This window comes from Colletotrichum fructicola (genome assembly GCF_000319635.2).
Source record: "Colletotrichum fructicola Nara gc5 chromosome Unknown KSG_Nara_v1_contig07, whole genome shotgun sequence".
Taxonomy (NCBI): domain Eukaryota; kingdom Fungi; phylum Ascomycota; class Sordariomycetes; order Glomerellales; family Glomerellaceae; genus Colletotrichum; species Colletotrichum fructicola.
In genome coordinates this window covers 571724-593536 of record NW_027094057.1, presented here as the reverse complement: position 1 = coordinate 593536, position 21813 = coordinate 571724, and the positions used below count along the sequence as shown (strand labels likewise).

General features: G+C 53.8%; 8 protein-coding genes across 8 annotated transcripts; 4 read left to right on the top strand and 4 right to left on the bottom strand.

Moving 5' to 3' along the window:
* Positions 1 to 427: 427 nt before the first annotated feature.
* On the top strand, positions 428 to 989 carry CGGC5_v011820 (uncharacterized protein; the record flags this gene model as incomplete). Its single annotated transcript, XM_032030589.2, has 2 exons — positions 428 to 476; positions 532 to 989. The coding sequence occupies 2 exons, from the start codon at positions 428 to 430 to the stop codon at positions 987 to 989; spliced, it is 507 nt and encodes a 168-aa protein (XP_031889554.2).
* A 1279-nt stretch (positions 990 to 2268) lies between these two features.
* Positions 2269 to 3918, top strand: CGGC5_v011819 (Beta-glucuronidase; the record flags this gene model as incomplete). The annotated part of the gene is made up of 5 exons (XM_032030588.1): positions 2269 to 2405; positions 2456 to 2823; positions 2878 to 3163; positions 3215 to 3282; positions 3338 to 3918. 5 exons carry the CDS (start codon positions 2269 to 2271, stop codon positions 3916 to 3918), a joined length of 1440 nt encoding a protein of 479 aa, XP_031889553.1.
* Positions 3919 to 3977: 59 nt separating this feature from the next.
* On the bottom strand, positions 3978 to 5018 carry ace2-0 (Transcription factor ACEII; the record flags this gene model as incomplete). The annotated part of the gene is made up of 1 exon (XM_032030587.1): positions 3978 to 5018. One exon carries the CDS (start codon positions 5016 to 5018, stop codon positions 3978 to 3980), a length of 1041 nt encoding a protein of 346 aa, XP_031889905.1.
* Positions 5019 to 6608: 1590 nt separating this feature from the next.
* Positions 6609 to 7471, top strand: CGGC5_v011817 (uncharacterized protein; the record flags this gene model as incomplete). The annotated part of the gene is made up of 3 exons (XM_066152599.1): positions 6609 to 6858; positions 6916 to 7407; positions 7455 to 7471. 3 exons carry the CDS (start codon positions 6609 to 6611, stop codon positions 7469 to 7471), a joined length of 759 nt encoding a protein of 252 aa, XP_066007873.1.
* Positions 7472 to 9231: 1760 nt separating this feature from the next.
* On the bottom strand, positions 9232 to 11590 carry iksA (putative serine/threonine-protein kinase iksA; the record flags this gene model as incomplete). Its single annotated transcript, XM_066152598.1, has 6 exons — positions 9232 to 9479; positions 9537 to 9599; positions 9840 to 9938; positions 9997 to 10980; positions 11033 to 11490; positions 11544 to 11590. The coding sequence occupies 6 exons, from the start codon at positions 11588 to 11590 to the stop codon at positions 9232 to 9234; spliced, it is 1899 nt and encodes a 632-aa protein (XP_066007872.1).
* Positions 11591 to 12858: 1268 nt separating this feature from the next.
* Positions 12859 to 13892, top strand: fabG-3 (3-oxoacyl-[acyl-carrier-protein] reductase FabG; the record flags this gene model as incomplete). Its single annotated transcript, XM_032030584.1, has 5 exons — positions 12859 to 12907; positions 12969 to 13329; positions 13388 to 13500; positions 13559 to 13634; positions 13691 to 13892. 5 exons carry the CDS (start codon positions 12859 to 12861, stop codon positions 13890 to 13892), a joined length of 801 nt encoding a protein of 266 aa, XP_031889906.1.
* A 212-nt stretch (positions 13893 to 14104) lies between these two features.
* Positions 14105 to 17301, bottom strand: nirA-1 (Nitrogen assimilation transcription factor nirA; the record flags this gene model as incomplete). Its single annotated transcript, XM_032030583.1, has 3 exons — positions 14105 to 16020; positions 16074 to 16981; positions 17048 to 17301. 3 exons carry the CDS (start codon positions 17299 to 17301, stop codon positions 14105 to 14107), a joined length of 3078 nt encoding a protein of 1025 aa, XP_031889611.1.
* A 2293-nt stretch (positions 17302 to 19594) lies between these two features.
* On the bottom strand, positions 19595 to 21673 carry moxY-1 (FAD-binding monooxygenase moxY; the record flags this gene model as incomplete). Its single annotated transcript, XM_032030582.1, has 5 exons — positions 19595 to 19774; positions 19847 to 20095; positions 20151 to 21234; positions 21290 to 21334; positions 21384 to 21673. 5 exons carry the CDS (start codon positions 21671 to 21673, stop codon positions 19595 to 19597), a joined length of 1848 nt encoding a protein of 615 aa, XP_031889908.1.
* Between the last annotated feature and the right edge of the window lie 140 nt (positions 21674 to 21813).

Below are 21813 nucleotides of genomic sequence, written 5' to 3'. Positions count from 1 at the left end.
CCAAACCAAATGTCGTTTACACGAAAACCAGTTCAACAAATCCCATGCCTCCATGCGTCTTGCCCGCAACCTCCAGTCAGATATTAGCAATATAGAATGCCACTGCCGGCTGGATCAATTTGTTAGGACACCTCGGATGATATTGCAGGTCACTGTTGACTGGATGAGCGACTTTACCCGCCGGCTGTTCTATCGCCGGTAGCATCGCAACCATGGTACGTGTGCTTTAGGTCTGGTCATTTGATATGTAGATGCCGTACTTTCTCCCTTTTGTTCAGGATCTGCGTTGTAGCTCTTCACAGATATAAGTTCAGCATCTAGTGACGGATTCGGGTGAAACTCCTGCGCGTATTGATGCACATTATCTTCCATCCTCTGCTGCTCCTCTTTCGAAGCCACCTATTAACAACAGCCCCTAAGCGTCACTATGAAGGCCTCGGTGGTTGTCGCGTTGGCCAGCCTTGCCTCTGCTCACTGTACGACATTCCTATCATCTTGGGGGCACCTTGTGCTACTTACTAACCCTCTCAGATGTATTTCCATCCGTCACTTACAATGGCAAGACCACACAAGATTGGGAAGTCGTCCGCAAGACGACGAATTACCAGTCCAACGGACCGGTCACGGACGTGACCTCCCAGCAGATGACATGCTACCAGCTAGCCCCAGGTAACGAGGGTGCCACAGTGCTGGATGTGACTGCAGGATCCACGATTGGTGTGTTCAAGTTGGCATTCACGATCAAAGGCAAGCTCGCTGACAATCAGTTCCTCAAAGGCTACAACGCCAAGGCGTCCGTCTCCCATCCCGGACCAGTCAACTTCTACATGGCCAAGGCGCCTTCTGGTTCCATCACAAACTTCGATGGCTCCGGAAAAGTGTGGTTCAAGGTCTACAACGACGGCCCGACAGTCACCTCTAACGGACTGACCTGGCCCACTTCAGGCAAGCACCTTCATCTCTTGTTGTGCCTCTCTCGCGCGTATTAACATTATGCCCCAGGCAAAACGACGCTTAACGTCCAGATTCCCAGGTGCCTCGCAGATGGCGAGTACTTCCTCCGCGTCGAACACATTGCTCTTCACAGCGCTAGTAGCGTCGGCGGCGCTCAATTGTACATCTCGTGCGCCCAGCTCCGTGTCAGCGGCGGCACAGGCACGTACAAGCCTAACTTGATGTCGTTCCCTGGCGCATATAGCCCCAACGACCCGGGTCTCGTCGTGAACATATATTACCCCGTTCCCCAAAACTACAAAACCCCGGGAGGCGATCCACTGGTGTGTTAGGTTGCAGTGCGAGCGGCATGTCGTGGGAAAAGCCTTCAGATCTTCCCAAAGGGAGCAAGAATGTCGACTGGTGTAGCCAAGGGCATTTTGACGTCCTCAAATCGTCCAATAGCACCCAGAATTCAGAGACAATGGTTAGTTAGCCATATTAGGGAGACATCAGATCAGAGTTGTAGAAACTCGCGTCACATTCAAGACCCGAACTCTGATGTGACAACTGTTGTGCTCTTGATATCTGTGGGTCCTCGAGCCAGGGCGACACAACGTGCAATATCGAGAAATCAGACCCCGCCTGTTGTCAGCTTCCTTGATAGAATCTGGGCGCTACACTCAGCAGAATATGGAGCCCATTCTCATCCTGTTCAAACAAGGTCGAAGGGAGCCTGCAACACTAGTCATCTCCATAGCTTTTCGCAGCCAAGTGCGGCTAGGTGAAGAACTTCTATCCTGCCATTTTCAGCTGATCTCCGTGGCGAAGGACACGATGTAACCCACTACAGTAGCTTGATTACTTAAGTCGACGGGTTAAGGTGCGGGGAAAGCTTGTGGCCTTGCGCCCCTCGCCGCCCTCGTGGCAGACATCGTGAACCCTGACCTCTCGGCAAAACGGCATGTGGTAAAAGCTCCAATAGGGGGTGTCGGAGCCTAGATGCTCGTAATACGCGTTGTTCGAGTCAAGCTCAATCTTTCTGCAATGAGGGGGCCGGACCGGCAGGAGGCCAGCGCTTATGCAAGGGCTATCGGCTGAGGCACGTCAAGTATTGAGCTTGTCATGAAAAGACCTCATTAATGTGGTGGAAAAATTAAGGCTTGATGATGGGCAGATCCTTTGTAGCATGGCTTATCTGCATGCTGGCTGGCGAGATCAGAGTAGTAGTATAAGTAGCTCCGAAGGCCCCGAAGACGTTGACTGTAACGCCGGACATATGATCGCGCAATCATCGCTGGAACTCGCTCAGTCGCGCCCATAGGCTCTCCAACCATGTTGTCTGGTCCCTCGCTCGCTTTTCTGGCGTCAACGGCGCAACTTGTTTCGGCCGCCACTTTCACTGTGCCCAGTAAAGTGAACACCGGCGGCCTCTCTTATGCGCCTCTCGAAGCAGCACCCGTCGGAATCTCGTCAGTCCACTTGAATTTTGCGCCATGCTAGTTTGCTGATATCCGTCCAGATTCGAGTTCTTTGCCTTCCCCTCGTACTTCCAGAACGTCACCGCAACAAACCAATGTCTGACCAACCTCAAGACGCTGAGCGGTGCCTGGCCACCTATCCGGATCGGCGGGACAACCCAGGACCGAGCCTCCTATGATGCCTCTTCGTCAGCGTATGTTGTGTACACTGTTGCGAGCCCAAACGATGCGCCCGCAACTCTGACCTTCGGGCCGAACTTCATGAAGCTGGCTGCGACATACGGTGGCGACGTGACTCTGGGACTGAACAGAGGCAAGAACAACATCGACAACACCATTGCAGCAGCCAAGGTCGCCGTCGCAGAGATGAAAAATCTCTATGCGATTGAACTCGGAAATGAGCCTGAGTGTAAGTTCGAAGTCCGGGATCCATTCTTAATCAAACTGACAAAGTTTATCTCAGATTGGTCGGGAGTCCAGCCGATTGCTTCTGGCACGTGGAACCCTGCCGTGGATGCCGCGTCGCAGAATAATTGGGATATCATCGTCGGAAATGCCATTGGCAAGAAGAATATCATCCAAGCCGGAAACTCAAACTCCCTTCCTCCCACGTGGGGGGCCGAAGAGTTGATTGCCAGCGGAAATGCCACGGTGAGGGAGTATGTGAAGACGTATGCCCACCACAACTACCCCGGCGGCACCGTATCCAGCTTGATGTCTCACGCGAACATTGCAACCAATATCCACTTGTAAGTTTCTGTGCGCAAATGCGTCGAAGCCTTTATGCTGAACGGTGTAAGATTCGATCGCGATATCGCCAGTGCCTTGGCGGTGAACAAGCCGTATGTCTTTGGAGAGACCAACTCAGGTGAGATGACGCCCTCCCCTTGATTGAGCCACTGAACATGCTAACCTCTGAACAGTCGCTGGAGGAGGTGCGGCAAACGTGTCCCCGACGTTTGGGGCTGCCTTGTGGGTGATGGACTATGCGGTGCGCCTAGCCACGTCAAACGTCTCCCGCGTCTACTTCCATCACGGAACCATTGGCAATAACCCCTACAGCTTCTTTGGAAGATACTCCATGGGCAACCCCTATGTCGGCGCATACACGGCAACAGCTTTTCTGGCTGGGGCTAAGCACGTCGCCGCCTTGGATGATGGCAAGTCTGCCTTTGCAGCGTATGCCACCTATGACGCCGCGGGAGCCCCACTTCGAGTTCTTCTGTACAATTCCAACTATTACAGCGGTTCCGGCACGCGAGCTGTCGAGTCTTTCGTTCTCAGCGGGCTGTCAGCGACGAGTGTCCGGTCCAAGCGGGTTACTGCGGCCAGCGCCGAAGCAAGACAAGATCGAGGCGGGAACGCGTTGATCGGCGGCCAATACTTCAACAACGGCACTTGCATTACCGGCGGCACGGAGACATTCGAGACAGCGGCGGTCTCGGGGGGTAAAGTCACCCTTAGCGTTGGGACCAGCGAGGCTCTCTTGGTGTATCTCCAGTAACCTGGATGATTCTGGGGCATCTCAGAGGAGTTGTGCAGGTGATGGGTGGAGTGCGGGCCTCATGTTATGATGCCGGCTTCGATGACGGCGGCCCTGAGTTTCGTGAGGCGATCCACAATGGAGTCTGCACGCTCTTTCAACATGTCGCACTGCAAAGACAGTACCTGGCACTCTCTGCCGGCCCTTCCCTCTAACGAGGCTTGAATCTTGGGGATGCAGCGGGCTAGGGAGGACTGAAGATCAACCAGGATGGCGGACATGACAGAAGGCGAGGATCCAGGGGAAAGAGTGAAGGAACCGATGCGAAGTTCGGGTATATCGAATCGATGGTTCTCAACGCCGTCGTATTCTGCGGAGGCGGCAGATATTTTAAAGCATACTTGAGCGTGCGAGAATATGAGTTCTGTAATGTCGTGAAGGCGGTAGTGACATGAGATTAGCTGGTTGAGCAAGGTGAAGTCGACGCTTGACGAGCGGTCGGCCGCCTCAAATGGGTCTGATCCAAAATCAGCATGACACTTGAAGGTATGGACACAATTGGGAAGGATGCATTCAGGGGCTGCATCGTACGCGACGGCCAAGCGAATAGCCTCGGGATATAATTCGATCAACTGCTGGGTTTGGCCAAGCATCAACTCGAGTGAGCGGCGCAAGCCGTACGATTCGTTGACTTGGGTACAAAACAAGTTCAAGTCGGAAGCGGCAACGTGTAGCTTCGAGACTGGAGGCAGGCCATTGGAAGCTTCGTTCAGCTTGAGCATCATGGCGGACAACTGTTCGAAGCATCGGGCTCTCGGATCAAGTTGGGCTTCGCCAGAGTCTTCGCTGAGAGGGATGTTGAGTTGGGATATTGGCTGAGAAGTCAGCAGCTGGTCAAAAGAGAAGGGTTCCCAGTCCAAAGCTGAGGTCTCAGCGACGAGAGGGGCTTCCAGGATGGCGAAGTCTTGAGTTGTCGGACGTGGACCAGCGGGACTGTAGACACAAGCAACGCTGGCCTTGGAGCACCGGGCACATACGGCAGAGCCGGCCTGCTTCGGACATCGTAGCTTTTGGTTGTGGCATCTGTCGCATGCCTGACGATTGCGCGGAGGAAGAGGCATGTCGGTGTATGATACTTTTGGGGACGGGACGCAGCATGGAGAGAAGTGCTGCATGACGGGAGCAGCTACCTTGGATGTGAGGTACTGTGCTGCCCGCGACATGGGTCGCCAGCTGGCATTTTCTTAGGTAGGTCGGGTACTCAACTTATCACCTTCGGCGTCGGCGCTGGCGGATCGACATTAGTGGAGCCTCTCTAGCGTGCCGTAGCGCCCGCCAGACTCGCCAAAATCAATTGCATGGATCATGGTTTCTACTTTCTCCCTACCTGACTTACCTACGGAGGTGCCTAGATAGGTACGGAGTATGGATGCACTTTTGCCTTACAAAACACCTCCAGGTTTCTCCTCACTTCTGATTCTGTTGTTCGAACGTTGGTGTGTCTTTTCCACGTGTGGATGTCTTTCAATCCCCAGGAGCACGGATGCCACCGTCATCGATCGCACCGGCCTCGTGGACCGTCCGAACTTCTGCAGGCACTATTCTTTGACATATGTTTGTCCCAACTCCCTCGAAAATGACACGAAACGCCGAGACACCTCCACTACGACTTCGACTCCTTGCATCCAGGAGCGCAGAAATCGTCCAGCTACCTAGTGAACCACAACCCTGGAATCCTTCCGTGCTTCAGCCGCCCTGCGTCCGTCTTTGCATCTCATTAGATACCACGATACCTAGCCTGGCAACTAATTAACTGACCCTCTCAGTAAGGTAGGTAATACCTAGGCAATACCTAAGTAGGTAAGGGATCCAAGCCGCCGTTCGTCCACACACCATCATCCATCGGCCATCTTCTGCCCGCTGCATCGCCATCATCACCAGTAGCATCTTCGCCAGCAAGAGGAATCGGAGATGGTGGTGTCCATGGACACATGACTCTCACCAACAGCCGACTGCAACGCTTGTCCTTGTCCCTGCTCACTCCCACGTCCCAACGCCATGCCATGCATCATGTCATGTCGGCTACCCGCCCCCCAACTTCCCGTGCGCCCGTTTGGCGTTCGCTCATCACGTTGGCGTCCACCAACCAACGCCACACTTTCCCTCCAGTCGACCTGCCTTTGCCCACCAAAAATGAGGTGCCCTTTGTCTTGTCTCCAGCCCCAGCCCCAGCTCCCAAGCCGGCTTCCCCATTGCTACCCAGGTGCTAGGGCGCCTAGCTGCTGTCGATCAGCCAGCCGGGACTTGACCTCGCATCCGCCTCAAAGCCAATTCTTCTCACACAACCAAGACATAATTCGCTTCTGACCCCATCATCCAAAAGCCTGCCTTGAGTCGTGGACGCCTCTTCCCCTCTCCGGGAGATAAGCACTTTGTTTGCACCCTCTGCGCGTGGCAGCCGCAGACCAGACCGGCCCTCCTCAGCTCAACCCCCAAATTTCAGCTTATATTGCATGTTTGCCTGCTGTGCCACTTTCTGGTCTCTCTCCGACATTCCTCCTCGGCCTGGCCCGCGCTCCCATTTCTCTTCTCGCCTTCAAGGACTCTTCTCATTTTCGATCCCATCGTCTTTGTGTCGCACTCTGCTGTGTATGCTGCAGTAACCCTCCCAATCCTCTCAACTCCATCATGCTGTCGAGGTGACAACCGAAATGGAACCCACCACAGTCATCGGATGCGTGTCTGCTTTGACCGACCTCTTCGCAGAGGGCGCGCAACACTACACGCTGTGGAAAAGAAAACGGTCCCGGCAAAACCATTACCGGAGGACGGGTCCCGCTGGGCAGAAAGGCGTCGTTACCTGCGCCTTGACTACATCTCTTGACGCTGCCGAAACACAGATCAAAGAGACGTTTGATATTGCCTTCTCCATTGTAGGGCCCGATTTCTCCAAAGGAGATGGTGTGTATCGTCCTCATGACTACAACCAGGGACTTGTCTAATATCGGAACTGCACAGTCACTTGTACGGATCTTCTTTGCAACCAGTTGTTCAACCTCAAAAGTCGCGTTTCCCATTTGCGCCGGGCTGTTGACGCCACCTGCCTAACAGCGACGCTGAATATCGCCGATATCCTTCAAACATCTGAGGCTATTCGCATTGCCTCAGTCAAGGCACTAACGGACCTTTACGGCCGCATGGCCGTGGGTCGCTCTATTCCTCAAGACCTGCCTGTCCCAAAGCCTCGGTCCCGCCAAAGTAGCTTGTTGTCCCGACGCTCCGGAAGCTTTATCGATTCCAACAACGATGATGACGACAAGATGACCATCTGTACCGATCAACCCCGCCTCCAGTCGGAGCCGCCTTCGCCTCCGCCGACCCCGCCAGACTCCAAGCTCATTGTCAGCGATGTGGCATCCATCTTTGCCCCGTCAACGCTGGCGCCCTCAGAGGCTGCTGGTGGTGGTGGTGATGCATCGGCAGTCCTCCGTCCCAAAGTCAGCGTTTTCAGTATGTTCTGCCCCAAGGCAATGGTGCTTCAGGTTGACTTGTCGAAGCCCATTCCAGAGGATAAGAGTTGTACGTGCGGTTACCGTTGGAAGCCAGTCCTGCCCGAGAAGAAAGACTTTATTGTGCTGAAGGAGGGGTTCTGCATGTCGAACCGATTTCTTGCCAAGTCGCACTCCGACAAGGACGTCTATGGGTGTATTCTTTGTGTTTCAAGCGGACAGACGGAGACGTATGATTCGTCACAGTCGTTGGCGGCGCACATCAACTCCTGTCACACCAAGTGGCAGATTCTCCACGAGAGAGACATAGCCTAGCATTGGCTCTTTCACACGTAAGACGCTGATTTACTGTTGATTTTGATTTAGGGCGCAGAAGGTGTTGGGAGTAGGTCCGGAGCATTGAATGGCAATACCCCTGAACGCCATGGTCTAAACTATGTTGATACCCCGAAGAATACTAGACAGGTGCTTAGGATACATTGAACGATTCAAAACCATATACCTTGGTTGTGACTGAGCAGATTGCTATCAGTGGCTTATACGATCATCCCTCTTTCAAGATGGGCACCTTTCCTAATGTCTTTTGGCTTCGCAGCGCAGGCCGCTAATGCAGGGGCCCAGCTACCTTACAAAATAACTCAGGCACATGAAAACTTGATATTCCCCCCCGGGTACAGACTGTCATCGCATCATCAGGTCGACGGCCCAAGATCGTGAAATCGCCGCGAAACTCACCATTAGCAGATGCTTTCCGGATAAAGACCCTCAAAACTGCCCATACCAGATGCAACTCCGTATGATGCACGTGTACTGATTGGTAATGACGGGCTTGTTTACGACGCCAGGACAGCCGTCGATGCCATCGCACGGCTCCAGGAGCTCGGTGATCTTGTGGCCGCACCGGTGATGAATGAAGACTTTGCGAAGACACATTAATGCTGCGAGGGCGGGGCATGGGGGTTGTGCTCCTGTATTCATGAGAGATCCTGAGTCTCACTGTCCTATGCTGTATGCTTTCTTTGGCTGAGAGGTGAAGCGTTTGAATGTTGTCACTATCATGTACATGTTGGGGGCGGTGAAGGTATTAGTCGCCGGGACGCGATGCGACAAGTCACCTGGCCAAACAACTCAACCCAAAGCAGCTTCGATTGTGGTGGGCTGAAAAGAGTAAAGCGTCCATGGTTCGAGACCCGGAAGGAACTGTCGTTCGTTCATCCTACCCTACAAAAGTCATAAGCCTTGGGCACGGGATAGGTCGCCGGCAGTGCGCTGCTGCCTTTTGACGTCGTGAATGGCAAACTGCAAAAAGTACCTCCTCGTACGATGCGGCCGTTGCCGTCGAACTGGTGGAGCCTTAGAAGCTCTCGTAACAACATGGGGGTCAAAGGCGGGGAGACATGTGCGATGCATCTTAGAGCCGGCCCGCCCATAAATGCCACGTCCGTTAAAAGCGGCCTATAGAAACCAATTTGGCATCTTTCTCGAGAATTCGTCCGTTTTTAATTGCCTCTCTAACGCCATACCGAATTAAACTCATAATGAAACACCACCGTGCTAGCCAGACTACTCGGAAGATAGCCATAGGTATACCCCCTGTTAGTGATCAACATAATCGATATCAAATGTGCCGATTCGCTGAAGGGTCCCGTGTGGTTGACGCTTGTCACCGTGACATGAGATCGCAAACAGATATCTGCTATTGAACCAGTCGAGATGTGCGCCCTGATGTTGAGCGGATTATGCACCAGAATATACTGTGAGCTTCTGAATGTTGGACTCGTTGCCTCAACCCCCAAACATCGAGAAATGCATATACGAGGATGTTCTATGGCAACAGGTTGTCGTCGTGGACGCTCCACGAGCGGCTGCCGCCTGTTGTGCACAGAGCATTCCATTGGCCGGCAGCCCACAGGACGACGAGGTGTATGACCGCAAGGAGCACGGTACCACGTAAACCCCAAGCCCATGGCAGCCCATTGTGTATCCTGAAATCTTGCCGGTATCTCAGCTCCCGCGACGTATCGGTGTTCGCGAGACCGAGATCAAGCGCAGCAATTACGACCAGAAACGCCCCTACACTTGTGTCCACCATGTAAGGCCAACAAGGACGCGTAAGGCTGTAAAGTTTACTGAGAAAGAGACCAAGACGAGTGACGACCAGCAGAGGACTAGCATTGTGATGGATTAGATGACCTGCTCGGAGCCATCCGACCATTAGCCTGTGTTGAAAGGCGGCAAATCTTGTGCCGGGAGGGGGTGGCATCAGCAACGGTGGAGAACCCAACGGCTCATCTTTGACAGACTCGGCGCTTGCTTCGGACACAGCAATTTCCGGAGACAGACGAGGAAAGCTGTCCTGGCTGCGCGAGGCCACCATCGTCTGGGCCTGGGGACGATGCCGCGGTGAACTAGGATCCGAGAGCCTTTGCATACCTGTCTGTAGGCTTGGACGGGGAGAGCTATTTTCTGCAGCCCTGCTAGGAATGTTATAGCCTTCCTGAGAGGATGAGAATCTGGACTGCTTTTGAGGATCTGTGACAAAGTCAGTTCGATAGAAAGCGTGATCACTATGGTGCCGTGGATGACGAACCTGGGACAGGTGTACTAGGAGGTACTGGAGAATCGAGATTCTGAATGCGGCGGTTGTGAAGACCCACCGGCGGACTTGAGCTTCTGCCTCGAGGGACGCTATCAACGGTGGATTCGGTCTTCATGGCTGCTAAGACTTCGTTGGCGCTTGGGCGTTGAGAAGGATCCAGTGCGACGAGCCTTTTGAGAAGTTGGTACAGCTTGGAGGGAAGGTCAGGACGCTCTCTGCGCTCATCTTGGAAGCCCTGCCAATCCGTAATCTCAGCGCGCAGGGCGTCAATGTCTTCTAACTCCTCGTTGATAGTGTTGGCACTACGGTAGGGTAGCCGGCCAAAACACATGAAGTAGAGAATCATTCCTAGAGAGAATATGTCGGATTTTGTTGTAAAGTTGCCGTAGCGTCCCACAGAGTCCCTCCTCAAGACCTCCGGCGCACAGTAGGAGATGGTTCCGGTTGAGCCGGTGGACTTGCGAACCATGTGCTCGGACTGAACCTCGCCAAAGTCACTGATCAGGCAGATCATGCCACTCCCCTCACGATGCAGCAGGCAGTTACTCGGCTTGAGGTCCCTGTGAATGTAGTTGGCTGCATGAAGGTAGGCCAGTCCAGATGTGATGTCTTTGAAAAGGGAGAAGATTTCTTCGAAAGAAAGGAGCCGTTGAGAGGCGAATTGATCGCGTGGAATTTCGAGTTGACCTTTTGACTTCCTACGCATTTGAGCCTTGAGTTGCTCTTTCGTAGTCTCCTTTGGCTGCTCGCCGATGATGTATTGAAGCAGATCTCCACCATTACAATACTGTTGAAGAATAAAGGCGCATGCCACGCTGGGGCCGAATCTCGTCAACGTAACGTCCTCGAGCCAAACGTGGCGGTAGGAAACCAGGTTTGGGTGGGACAGTTTGGCAAGCAGCTCAACCTCGATGAGCACCTTTTCGAGCCAGGCATGGTCGTCTCCGACTGGCACACGCTTGCATGCGAAGTGGCCTAAGAGCAGTTAGACTGCCATGTTTGATTATCCGTGAGCAACACGTCGTACCTAGGTGACAGCCATCAATCTCATGACGGACGAGCAGGACAACTCCTTTTCCGCCTCGGCCAAGCTCTTTCTCTTCGACGAAGAAGGTTTTGAAATAATTCGGACTGAAGGCTTCGCGGCGGATGCGACTTCCTTCCTGGACAGCGGGTGTGCTTGATATGAACTCAACATCTTGTGTGTCCTCGAAAACGGCGGGTTGGGGAGTCGCCAGAATAGGCTGCACGAATCTGCGGATAGGGCTAGAAGGTGGATGTTCGGCTCGGACACTGTGGTGACCAGCTCGCAGCATGCGGAAGTAGTTGGGGTCAACGAAGGAATCGTGGTGGCGCGCACTGTCGAATTGACGATCGGGGGAGGAGGAGCGCAAAGGTTGTCGGCATGTAGGACATTCGGACAGGCCTCGAATCTCTAGTCGCTGGGAAGAGGGGTCGCGAACTACTATTGCATTGCGGTGACGGCTAAACACGGACGTCAGCAAAGACACGCCGCCCAAGGCGGAAGAGAAACTCACAGAACGATTTCGCGGCCCTCGCGCGGATGGTATGGTATAAGCGACATTGTGACTCGGTCAGGTTGGTTGTCATACTAGGTCGTCAGACCAGCAAAGAGGCGTGAACCATGGCCGACTGGGGGGGGAAGGCGCAAGATTGAAGTACTCGACGTATCCAGGTGCGGAGGAGAGTGAAGGCGTCGCGGTCGGTATCTGGTCGGTGCGCTGGTTGTCAGGGACGCGGACAGGGGCACGGCGACAATGGTGGAGATGTGAAGGACGCGTAGGTATTGTGTGTGGTTGTGTGTGGAAGCGCAGTTCAGCTATGGTTATTGTTCCTGTCGTTGTTGTCGTCGGCAGCGAGGTGTCACGAGTACAGTGCCAAAACACCAGACAGGGCGAGGCACGGTAAGGCAGGTAAGGTGAGCACGGCATGGCATAGTGAAGCCAAAGAAAGGCGAAGGCATCCAATGCTTGCCCGTTGACTGAGGGTATGACCTCACACTGTCTGTGCAGCACCTCGTTACCCCACGTGCCCGCATACAGTGGGCCACCGGGCAGAGAGCTCCGGGGAGCTGGTCCAGCAGCACTGTGCCTGCGCAGGGAGGTGGGAGGTGACGGGCGTAATGCAGCTGCACAGTACAAACTCTATCAAGGCAAGAAGCTAGGGGTCCTCCCTACAGCCCGGAGAGATGTCTCCTTTTTGCTGATAGCTTCTTTCATTCTACTTCACTTCACTTATTTTCGTCTCGAAACTTGGCGGTGTACCCATGCACACGCTGTTTCCGTCGCTCCAGATACGGGGAAAGCGCAATGGAAAAGCCCAGAGGATGTGACACCAGCTCGTATTGCCCCGTTGGTGCATAAGCCGTGCCATCTGTACCCCCAGCCATCTCATTAGACAATGTGCATCCCTTGTTGTGGTTTGACTTGGGTTTTGCGAGATTCGATCAGAAGATACACAGTTAAATGCCACGGTCCGTACAAATAGCTGCAATGCCTATCGATGACTTTGCGGCGCCGAAGACCCGGGCCCCGGAGCCCGGCCTCCTCCGGATATCCTCACCCGATGCCTTTGCCCACCCCGCAGTCCATCCGGATCACAAATCCACCGATGCGTTTTTGTCTCAGCTCAGGAATCCGACCTCAGTTCAGCTGCAGTGAAATTGATTGGTGCAGTCTCATTGCTCCAAACAACCCATAAGGATGTCTGAAGGGAGGGGAGCAAGCAACCGGGTGTGAGCACCCGTCAAGGTGTCAGTGCTCTTAAGACGTCTTGGTCTCGGACGCGCCTCTTCCAGCATGAGGTTCGTTCAGCAGAACAATCACCTTGGAAATGGCATCTCTTCTCCGCGGCACCGCATTCATCACTGGTGCTGCTTCTGGTAAGCTAGCTCCATCATTGGGTCTTGAGAGCGAATAACTTCATACTGATAAGCATCATAGGTATCGGCCAGCATACAGCACTGGCTTTTGCAAAGCACGGCATCAATCGCCTGGCACTCGCGGACATGAACCAGGCGACCCTCAGCGTCACCACTGATCTCCTCCGCCGCCGCTATCCTGCTGTCAAGCTTCTCCCTTTATCCCTCAACGTTCAAAATGCCGTTGAGATTAGGTCTGGCATTGCCGCAACCATTTCCGCCTTCGGCCGCATAGATATTGCCGTAAATAATGCCGGCATTGGAGGCAGTGGGCGCGCCACTCATGAGATCGATGAAGCCGAGTTTACAAAAGTTCTCGATGTCGACCTGCATGGCGTGTGGCGTTGCCAGCAAGAAGAGATCAATGCCATGCTAAACCAAGAGTAAGTCTTACAGATTCGAATACCAATGCCAATACTAAATTTGTGGTGTCTGTGACAGAGATTTGGGATCCCGTCAAGGTCGTGGTACCATCATCAACGTGGCATCCATGTTTGGCATCATATCGCCGTCTCGATTCATGTCGCATACAGCATACACAACCGCAAAGCATGGTGAGTCGCGCTCTTTCCCATGCTATATTTCAAAGTTACTAATAAAGCGTTCTCTCAGGAGTGCTTGGTTTGACGAAAGCTGACGCCAACACATACGGTCCAAAAGCAATCCGCATCAACGCAATCTGCCCAGGGTGAAAAGGTCCAAGACGAGTCGTTTGATGGGTCAGGCGCTAATGAGGTCCAATAGCTACGTCGAAACACCGCTTGTCCTTGAAACAATGGCCCAGGATGCCGAATCCCCCCTTGCCCGAGATATCAGCCGAACACCTTTGGGCCGCATGGCGAAATCCGAGGAAATAGCAGACTGCATCACATTTCTTGCTTCTGATATGAGCAGCTTCATGCAAGGCGCCGGCCTGGTGGTCGACGGAGGGTTTACGGTCCAATAGCTCTCGGAACTCAGATCACGTCTCTCATGGTGTAAAACACGTCTCTTGCCTATGTTCGAATCCCTGGAAACCCCCTCGATACGCCGGAAATCCCAAACCCCTACCCGTTGAAAAACAGATGAAATAACAAGCCAACCGTAGCCTGCGAGACACAACTCGTAGTTACCGTACACAAACATCGCCAGACTGCTAGCGTGCACGAGCCCGTCGCATCAAAAACTGAAGAAGTCTAGCTCATGGTTTCTGTTGACCGCAGAAGACTCGCTTTCTCCTTTATCCGGCATTGCGCTCTGCACCAATCCACTCAAGCTGACTGGACTCAGCGCGTTCAGTCCACCTTCGCTGCCCATCCAATCCATGCTTCCAGAGTCAACCGAGTTGAGAGGTTGAGACTTGTCAGCCTCGTCTCCTGTACTTACAGATGAACCTTGATTCAATTTCTCGCTCAAGAGCCCCCGCGGAACAGCTGCGCCGCCCTCTTTTCCCCCGCCATCCCCCCGCCCGTTGTCACGTGCAGCCGATGAGACGGCATCTGAACCGCCGAGTGCGGAGCTTGCGTTCGGTCTAGTTGTTCCTGAAGCCCAGTCGCCCAGGCCTGTCCCGTCATACGCAGCTTCGCCGTGTTGGGCCGTGTTCTCTGCGTTCAACCCGCCGAGTGTCCATCCATCTGATTGAGAAGCAACGAGCACGAAGTCTTCAGATGGTCTCAACATGCCATCCGAGGCATCATCAAGGTCAGCCTCAATCGCCGAGCCGTTTAGGAAATCCAAATTGAAGCCTTGCATGTCACCGCTACCCAAGGAGTACATTGCTGGGTCGATTGGGGGATGCTGACCGGCCGACCGATGGCCCGAAGCCCGCGATGTTATTGTATTTGACTGGGAAAGGAAGAACGGCGGTGGTGGACGAGTGAACTCCGATGCCCTGCGGCTGGTTGTGGATGGACGGCGCCTTTTGTGAGACTGGCTACTGCCAGCGTCCGCTTCACGCCTTGCTGGCAAGATGGAGTAGATTGTATCCATATTTCCTCTCCACCCTGAACTGGATAGCAGGCTCTTATCGCTACCCGACAAGGTAATTGGTGGTTGGATCCCATCGTTGTAGTCGTTAATATCAGCTCGAAGTTGGACCAAAACAGCCTTGAGAAGGTCATCCATGCGGGATGCTGGTTGGTACGTATGGCTCATATCGCTGACGGCACTCGAAAGAATTTCGAGATACCCAAGATAAGTGCGCCTATCTGATTCGCTGTGATTGTAGGCTAGCGCAGCTATCAAGGCGATCGCAGCTGTACCGGCATGTTGAATCCCGGTGACGAAGATCTTGCGGCCGTCGAACCGTTGGCGATGCTGCCAGAAAATGCGTGCCACACGAATCGCCTGCTGTGTGCAGATGCTGCGTGACAGTGCTGTTCTGCTGTCATCCACCATAGCATGAGGATCTGCCATCCCCGGGGAGTTGATGGGCAGAGAAAAGGGGTGCTGGTCGAGGACATCTTTGGGTTCGGAGGCGGACGCTGGGCTCGGATGCGATCCTGTGCTGGTGCCGTCGCCAGCAATGGCTCCGTATTTGGCCCAAGGACGATGCAGTAGGATCATGGAGACGTGATACTGTTGATGTAAGAGGAAATAGCTGAAAGGCGCGCTCTTGATAGCTGATGGTTTCCATTGCAGATGCTCAGGGAGCCGCCTATACCAATTCTGAAGTTGTCGGTCGAGATTTATAGCGTGCAAGTATGCGTTATCTTCGCCTTCGTTGGTGTTGAATACATTGTCTGTGCCATCTCCCCGCTGCTTGTTTCGTACTTCTCGAGTCTCAACGATTCGTCCCGCAAGCTCCATCAACTCTATCAGCTGGTCGTAAACCTCGGCAGCGATGTTCTTCTTGTGAGCAGCGCCAGGCCCACCCATCAACGATGTCAATTGAGAAAAGCGGCGTGAAAGCAAATCCATTCCGATATCCTGGTTTTTGATACTCGTTGGTCGACCCAGAAACAATGCCCAGTATCTGTCGTAAATAACACAGGCTCTCATGACCATGTGACGAATGTCAACTTCCTGCTCATTGATCCCAGTGTTACGACAGTCAAGATGAAGGCCGATGTCGAATGCTAGACGATTCGCCATACCTTCATAGCACATTAGTCCGTGGTGCTGGCAAGATGCATCGCGTTTGACTTACCAGCATACATCCAGCCGGTGTTGTCCCTGCCGACACCGCATTCCAGATCGCCGAGGAGCAGGAGGGCTTGCACGCTGGGGATGCCGCCGGGGCGTTCGAGCTCGATATCGAGCATATATTTGGCCTCCCGATGCAGCGTACTCTCTCGACCGCCCAACGCAATTCTCTTCATGTCATCCCTGTCGGCGTCTGCGAAACGAAACGCCATGGCAAGGATGCAAATATGAAGAAACGAAGAGTAGAACTTTGGGTTCTGCGACTCTCTGTCGGCATCGAAAGCCTCCTGGTGTATGACTTTCAGCACTGAATTATAATGAGTCCAGAAATTGTCCATGAGATAATCGTGAGTTTCTGCCGTGATGGACCTGATCATGCGCTCGGCTCGTCGGACTTGCTCTGGAGGTTCGCGGAAATCAAACTGATCTGAGGGCTCTGCGTATACATGTGAGTTGGCAGTGGGCCCGAAGAAACGTAGCCGCCCAGACAGTTGATCGAATGAGAGGTTTCCTTTTGTTGAGAGAAGGCGATGGACAATGTCTTCTTGTTTTGGGTCCAGCATCCGGAATGGAGACTGCTCCTTCGGCAGCGGTTGGAAGATCTGGCTTGCAGAGACTGGTCCGTCGGCATGAGCGCTATCTGCGCGGTCACTGTCTTGCATCGTGTAGTCCTCATTAGCAGAGTCTGGTGGGGAGGGTACTTCTGCTTGAGGTGATCTTTCGGATGACTCGCGAGCCTTCTGTTGTGTGCCATGATGCTTTCGCTCCTCTTCGGAGGTCTTTGGTTGAGCCTCGTGTCTTGTCTTGGGGGGGTGGGCGGCAGGAGGAGGTGCGACTCCTTTTTCCAGCAACATTCCCTCCAGCATAGAGATGCGATCCGACAAGGAAGACATGTAGGCTTTGGATATAGGCCTATTGGACATGGGTTAGATTCAAGGATATTCTGGCAGTGGTCATATATTGGATGGTTGAGCGCACCTTCTTCTCTCATCGTCATTCTTGATTATACACTCATTCCCTGCTTTCTTGCACTGCACACACTCGGACTCGCCCTTGGGTACGACGCATCTGATTCTCCTATCGCGGCATGATGCACAGGCAACAGATGCCCGATGCCTCACCTGTTGCTTGTTTGCCTGACGGGACGACTGCGTACGCTGTGAGACATTCTCTTGCGCAGCAACGCCAGCCTGTTCCGTGGAGGTTTTTCCTTCTCCCTTCGGACTTGCCATGGTCACGCAGCCTGATCTCGGCGGGGACTTGAGCCTATTCGTGCAGTCACATGCGATCGATGCCAGGTTTAGAGGGTGTGAGAGACGGTCAGGTCAGCAGGCGTCAGGTTGGAAAGCCGGGCGGCAAAGAGAAGATACAGATTCAGTATCTGTTTTGAATGAGAGATTCAGAGGTGGAATTGAAGAGCCAACAAAAGGAGCAGAGGAGTTGCTCAGGTCCAGCATAAAAAGAATGTTTGGGTGTGGCGGGTTTCCCCCGCTGTGACGACGAACATGCGGTACCTGTGGAAACGTCACGTATGCGGCCCCTCCTCTCCCCCCATGGCTCGCTCCACTTGTTTATCCCAAGAGAGGGTTGCCGGCGTAGGTAGTAGAGCAGGCGGAAAGTCTGGGGACCCCGAACTAGCTAAGATGCGGTGGGATGGGGCTGGTGCAGACGTAGTTGCATGAGCAGAAAAGATTATGAGACAGGCAGCTTCTCCAGACGGGCTGGGTGGGCTGCCTGTTTCTTGGATTGATGTCCTTGGAGCAGACAGGGCACCGGGGAGGCTCCGACTTCCGGGCACTAACCCAGGCCGACTAAGGCAATGAGACCCGGGTTTCGGAGCAGACCTAGACCTGACTACGTATTGTTGGTTCTGTCAAGTGTCTCTGGAGTGGGGTTTGAAGGATTGAGGCTGGAACGCGACTAAGGGAAACAACCCTTGCTGTTACCCCGGATTTCAACGAGGAGCAAGGCCAGTCTGACATGGCCCCCATTGCGGATGGTCTGGGGATGAGTGGATCATTGAGGGCGCTATGATACTGGACCGGTCGTACGGGGGATACAAACGAGATGAGGGAGAGGGGGCTGGTTCTGTGTAGACTAGGTAAAGGTAATGGACATGGCTGCTGCATGGGGATGAGAGGAGGAAAGGTCTGAAAGGGGGAGGGACACTAGGTAGGGCACGTTGAGTGCGGGGAAGTGGTCGCTCGATCCACCTGTTCCTCCAGAACTAGAAAAGTGCAGGTATTGACCGGTATCGTGGAAAGGAAAAGGGCAAATGAGACGAGGAGGATTGCCGATAGATGGCCGCGGTAGTGAGGTTTTGCCCCGGCTCTTTTCTCCAAGCAACGGGGGGTCGGGAAGGGGGGAGGGCAGCCGTCGGCTGGATGAGTGAGGTGGCCCAGGGGAAGGGAGTTGAATTGGTTGGTTGGGATAGATTGGCTGAAAGGCCTCAAAGCCGGTCCCGGTCCCTGTCAGTCAGACTTGTGTTACCAACTAACTACCCTCGATGAAGGCTGTGGCGTGCGATTCGAAGAAGAGTTGACGACTGACGACTGCGGGAGCTGAGAGCGAACGAGCGGAAGTGCTGAGGTCGAAAAAGGCAACCACACCTGAGTGAGGGCTGAGATCGTGGGGTGGGGTTCGTTCTGAGACGTTGGGGCCAATCAGACACGTGGCCCACCCGGCGCAAATCCGTTCTATCTCCTTCAGTCGTGGTGTTCCTCCAGCCGTGGTGTCCAAGCGTGTGGGTGGTCCACACTCAGTGTAGTGCCGAAGCACAGACCATGACGGACAGGTCGGTGTTGAATCAGGAGCGAGATGCGACCTCGAAGGGCCTGACTCAGGTGGACCCTGAACTCCGACCATTGGCTGTTGAGCCAATCAAAATGTGTTGCAGGGCGCTCGTCCCCGCCCACACTCACCACCTCCGCGTCGCGTCGCGGTTTTTATCCCGTCCATCCATCACCTCATGCAACCAACCTATTTACTCTTGAGTCTCCGACGCGCAATCACTGAACCGAAGTGCTGCCTCGCAGCCACCACTCGTTTGCTGCTCGTCCTCTTTTACGCCCGATGATATGCCGGTAGTTGAGAGGTCCGTCGTTCGTATCCGTCTCTCGCATTACAGCATATGTGTTGTCACCCACTCTCTCACTACCTTACCTCGTTCGCCTACCGACCTAACTAGGTGAGTCTGCTCTACCCCTCTTAGTTGACGAGAAAGTTCTCTTGTAGCACTCGAGATGCATCTTGTGTGATTGAATCGTATTGAAATTAAGTGTGTGTTCATCAGGCTGCACATTGGCCTCGTTGACTCCTGCTCAAGTGAAGCCACCAGGCCACAGATGTGTGTGACACATGTGCCCCCACACGCAGCACCCACTCCTACCTACCTACCTTATGTCCCTTTCCCTTTCCAGTTTCCTGCTTCTTCTCGAGCAATATCTGGCCGAGACACAACAGCATCGTCATATCCCACCCCCGCATCTGGCTGCCCGGCGGGATGCTGCTCTCCAAGCTGTCCATTCACTCAACCGTCCAATCGTCATCGGCGTCTCGCACATATGTGCTCAACCCCTTCACGTCCTTGGTTGTGTTCGCCTTCACTTCGCCGTTGCCAAGGAAGGCGAACCGGTTTCCGTACCGGTATCGGATGTTGTAATCTTCGAACCGAGGGTCCTTGATTGTCTTGAGGAAGTGGATGGTCTAGAGCCGCCGAAATCAGTACCCATTTCATCATCAAAATCATGCGAGACGCGGATCTAGTCTTATTCTTACACAGCCAGGCCACAGGTAAATGCGGTTCTTCTTCTTGCCGTCCTTGAACCAGCTTCGGCACCCTTCTTGGAAGACCGTGTTGGAGTGGAACTCGTCAAAATGGCCATAAATGTCGTCTACAGCCTCCTGCTTTACATCGATTGACCGGATGTTGTCATGCTGTATCTTCTTCATCATCTTGATTGAATACTCGACGGTTGTCTCGATGGACGGCAGGAGAGTGCCTGATGACCATGTTGCACCGGGGCCCTAGTGGGTGTTGTTAGTCCACACCTGCATGCAGCAGCGCATCATTGCCACCTACCACGATGGTGTAGTAATTGGGAAACCGCGGCGCAGATACGCCAAAGTAAAGGTTGACGCTGTCGCCCCAATCTTCGTCAAGTGTTTGCCCGCTTCCGTTGATCAGCTTGAATGCGGGTCGGAAGGCAACCTTGAAGCCAGTCGCACACACGAGCACGTCCATCTTGTGCGTCTCGCCGTCGTCTGTGACAATTCCTTCCGGGACCACCTTCCTGATTCTACCAAAGACGGGCTTGACGTTGGGTCGGACCAGGGCCTCGAGGTACCCGTCGCCTGGTGAGATTCGCCGGCAACCAGGTGCCCAGTCAGGAATGATGAACTTCTTCAACTCCTCGCTCCCAGGCCCATCGCCAATGCGCCGGTTCATCTCATCGGTTATGACGGTTCTCATCAGGTCCGACATTTCCGAGCCTTGCTGGTACATGCCAAACAATGAGTTGATCTCGGCCTCGATGCGCTTTCGGAACATCAAGTGGTATTCCGGATCTTCTCGAAACCTCTTGATGTCTTCTTCGGTGAACTTGTACTGCCTGTGTCCTGGATCACCGTCCTTGCGCAGCTCCGATTCCAAAACACCGCCGCCGAATGGGGGCGAGATCCAAGTGGACGAGCGCATGAACACCTGGACCTTGTCGCAAATCTTCTGAAGCGCAGGAACGATTTGGACCGATGTGCTACCAGTCCCTATTACTCCGACGTTCTTGTTCTTGAAGTCGACCGAGTGATCCCAGTTGGCAGAGTGCATCTTGGGCCCAGCAAAGTCATGCAGGCCCTCAATATCTGGCCATTTCCAGTTGTTCAAGATACCACTGCCGTTGACCAGCACGTGGCACCAGTCCTGCCACGTCCCCTTGGCGATCTGATCCTCGAGCGTCAGGCACCACAGCCCCTTCTCTTCATCCCAACGACCTTCGACGACTTTGGTGTTGAGTTTCATGTACTTCCTAGAGCCATGTCTATCGGCAAAATCCTCTAGATACTCGAGGATCTCTTTCCCGCTGGCGTAGTACTCGGTCCAATCGGGCTTGGGGTCCCATGAGAACGTGTAGAGGTGGGACGGTATGTCACAGGCGACACCAGGGTATCTATCACCATCGAGAGTCAGCCATAGTAGCGTCGATACCCATCGGCGAAACGTACGTGTTTTCGAGCCATGTCCCGCCTAGTCTCGGGTTCTTATCGAAGCTATAGCGAGTTAGAACAGCAACGTCCACATCTTCCGGATGAAGCTTACAGCGTCAACTCCCAGGAGCCAGGCACCATCTGCTTCTCCATCTTGTAAGCCAGGCACATGCCTGAGACGGCAGCTCCGATGCATGCCACTCGTAGCTTTGTAGGCTTTGAGTGGTACTGCTTCAGAACTCGATAAGGGGCATCAGGCTGAATAGAGGGAGGGTATGAGAAGTCAGATGCGCTGTCTTTGGTTTGACCGTTGGTTCCATTCGTATGTCCATTGCCATGCCCATCAAAGCTTTCATTCACAAGTTCTTGATTCGCAGCGGTCGGCACTGCTGAAGGAGCCATGGTGTGCTGTTGCAGCCTATCGATGCCGGAGTGCCAAAACGAACCTTCACGAAGAGACGATGATTGGAAGCCACGGGTATGAATCTGGGGGAATCGATACGGCTATGAGACTGAATTTCAAGAATGAGACGTCGCTCTCC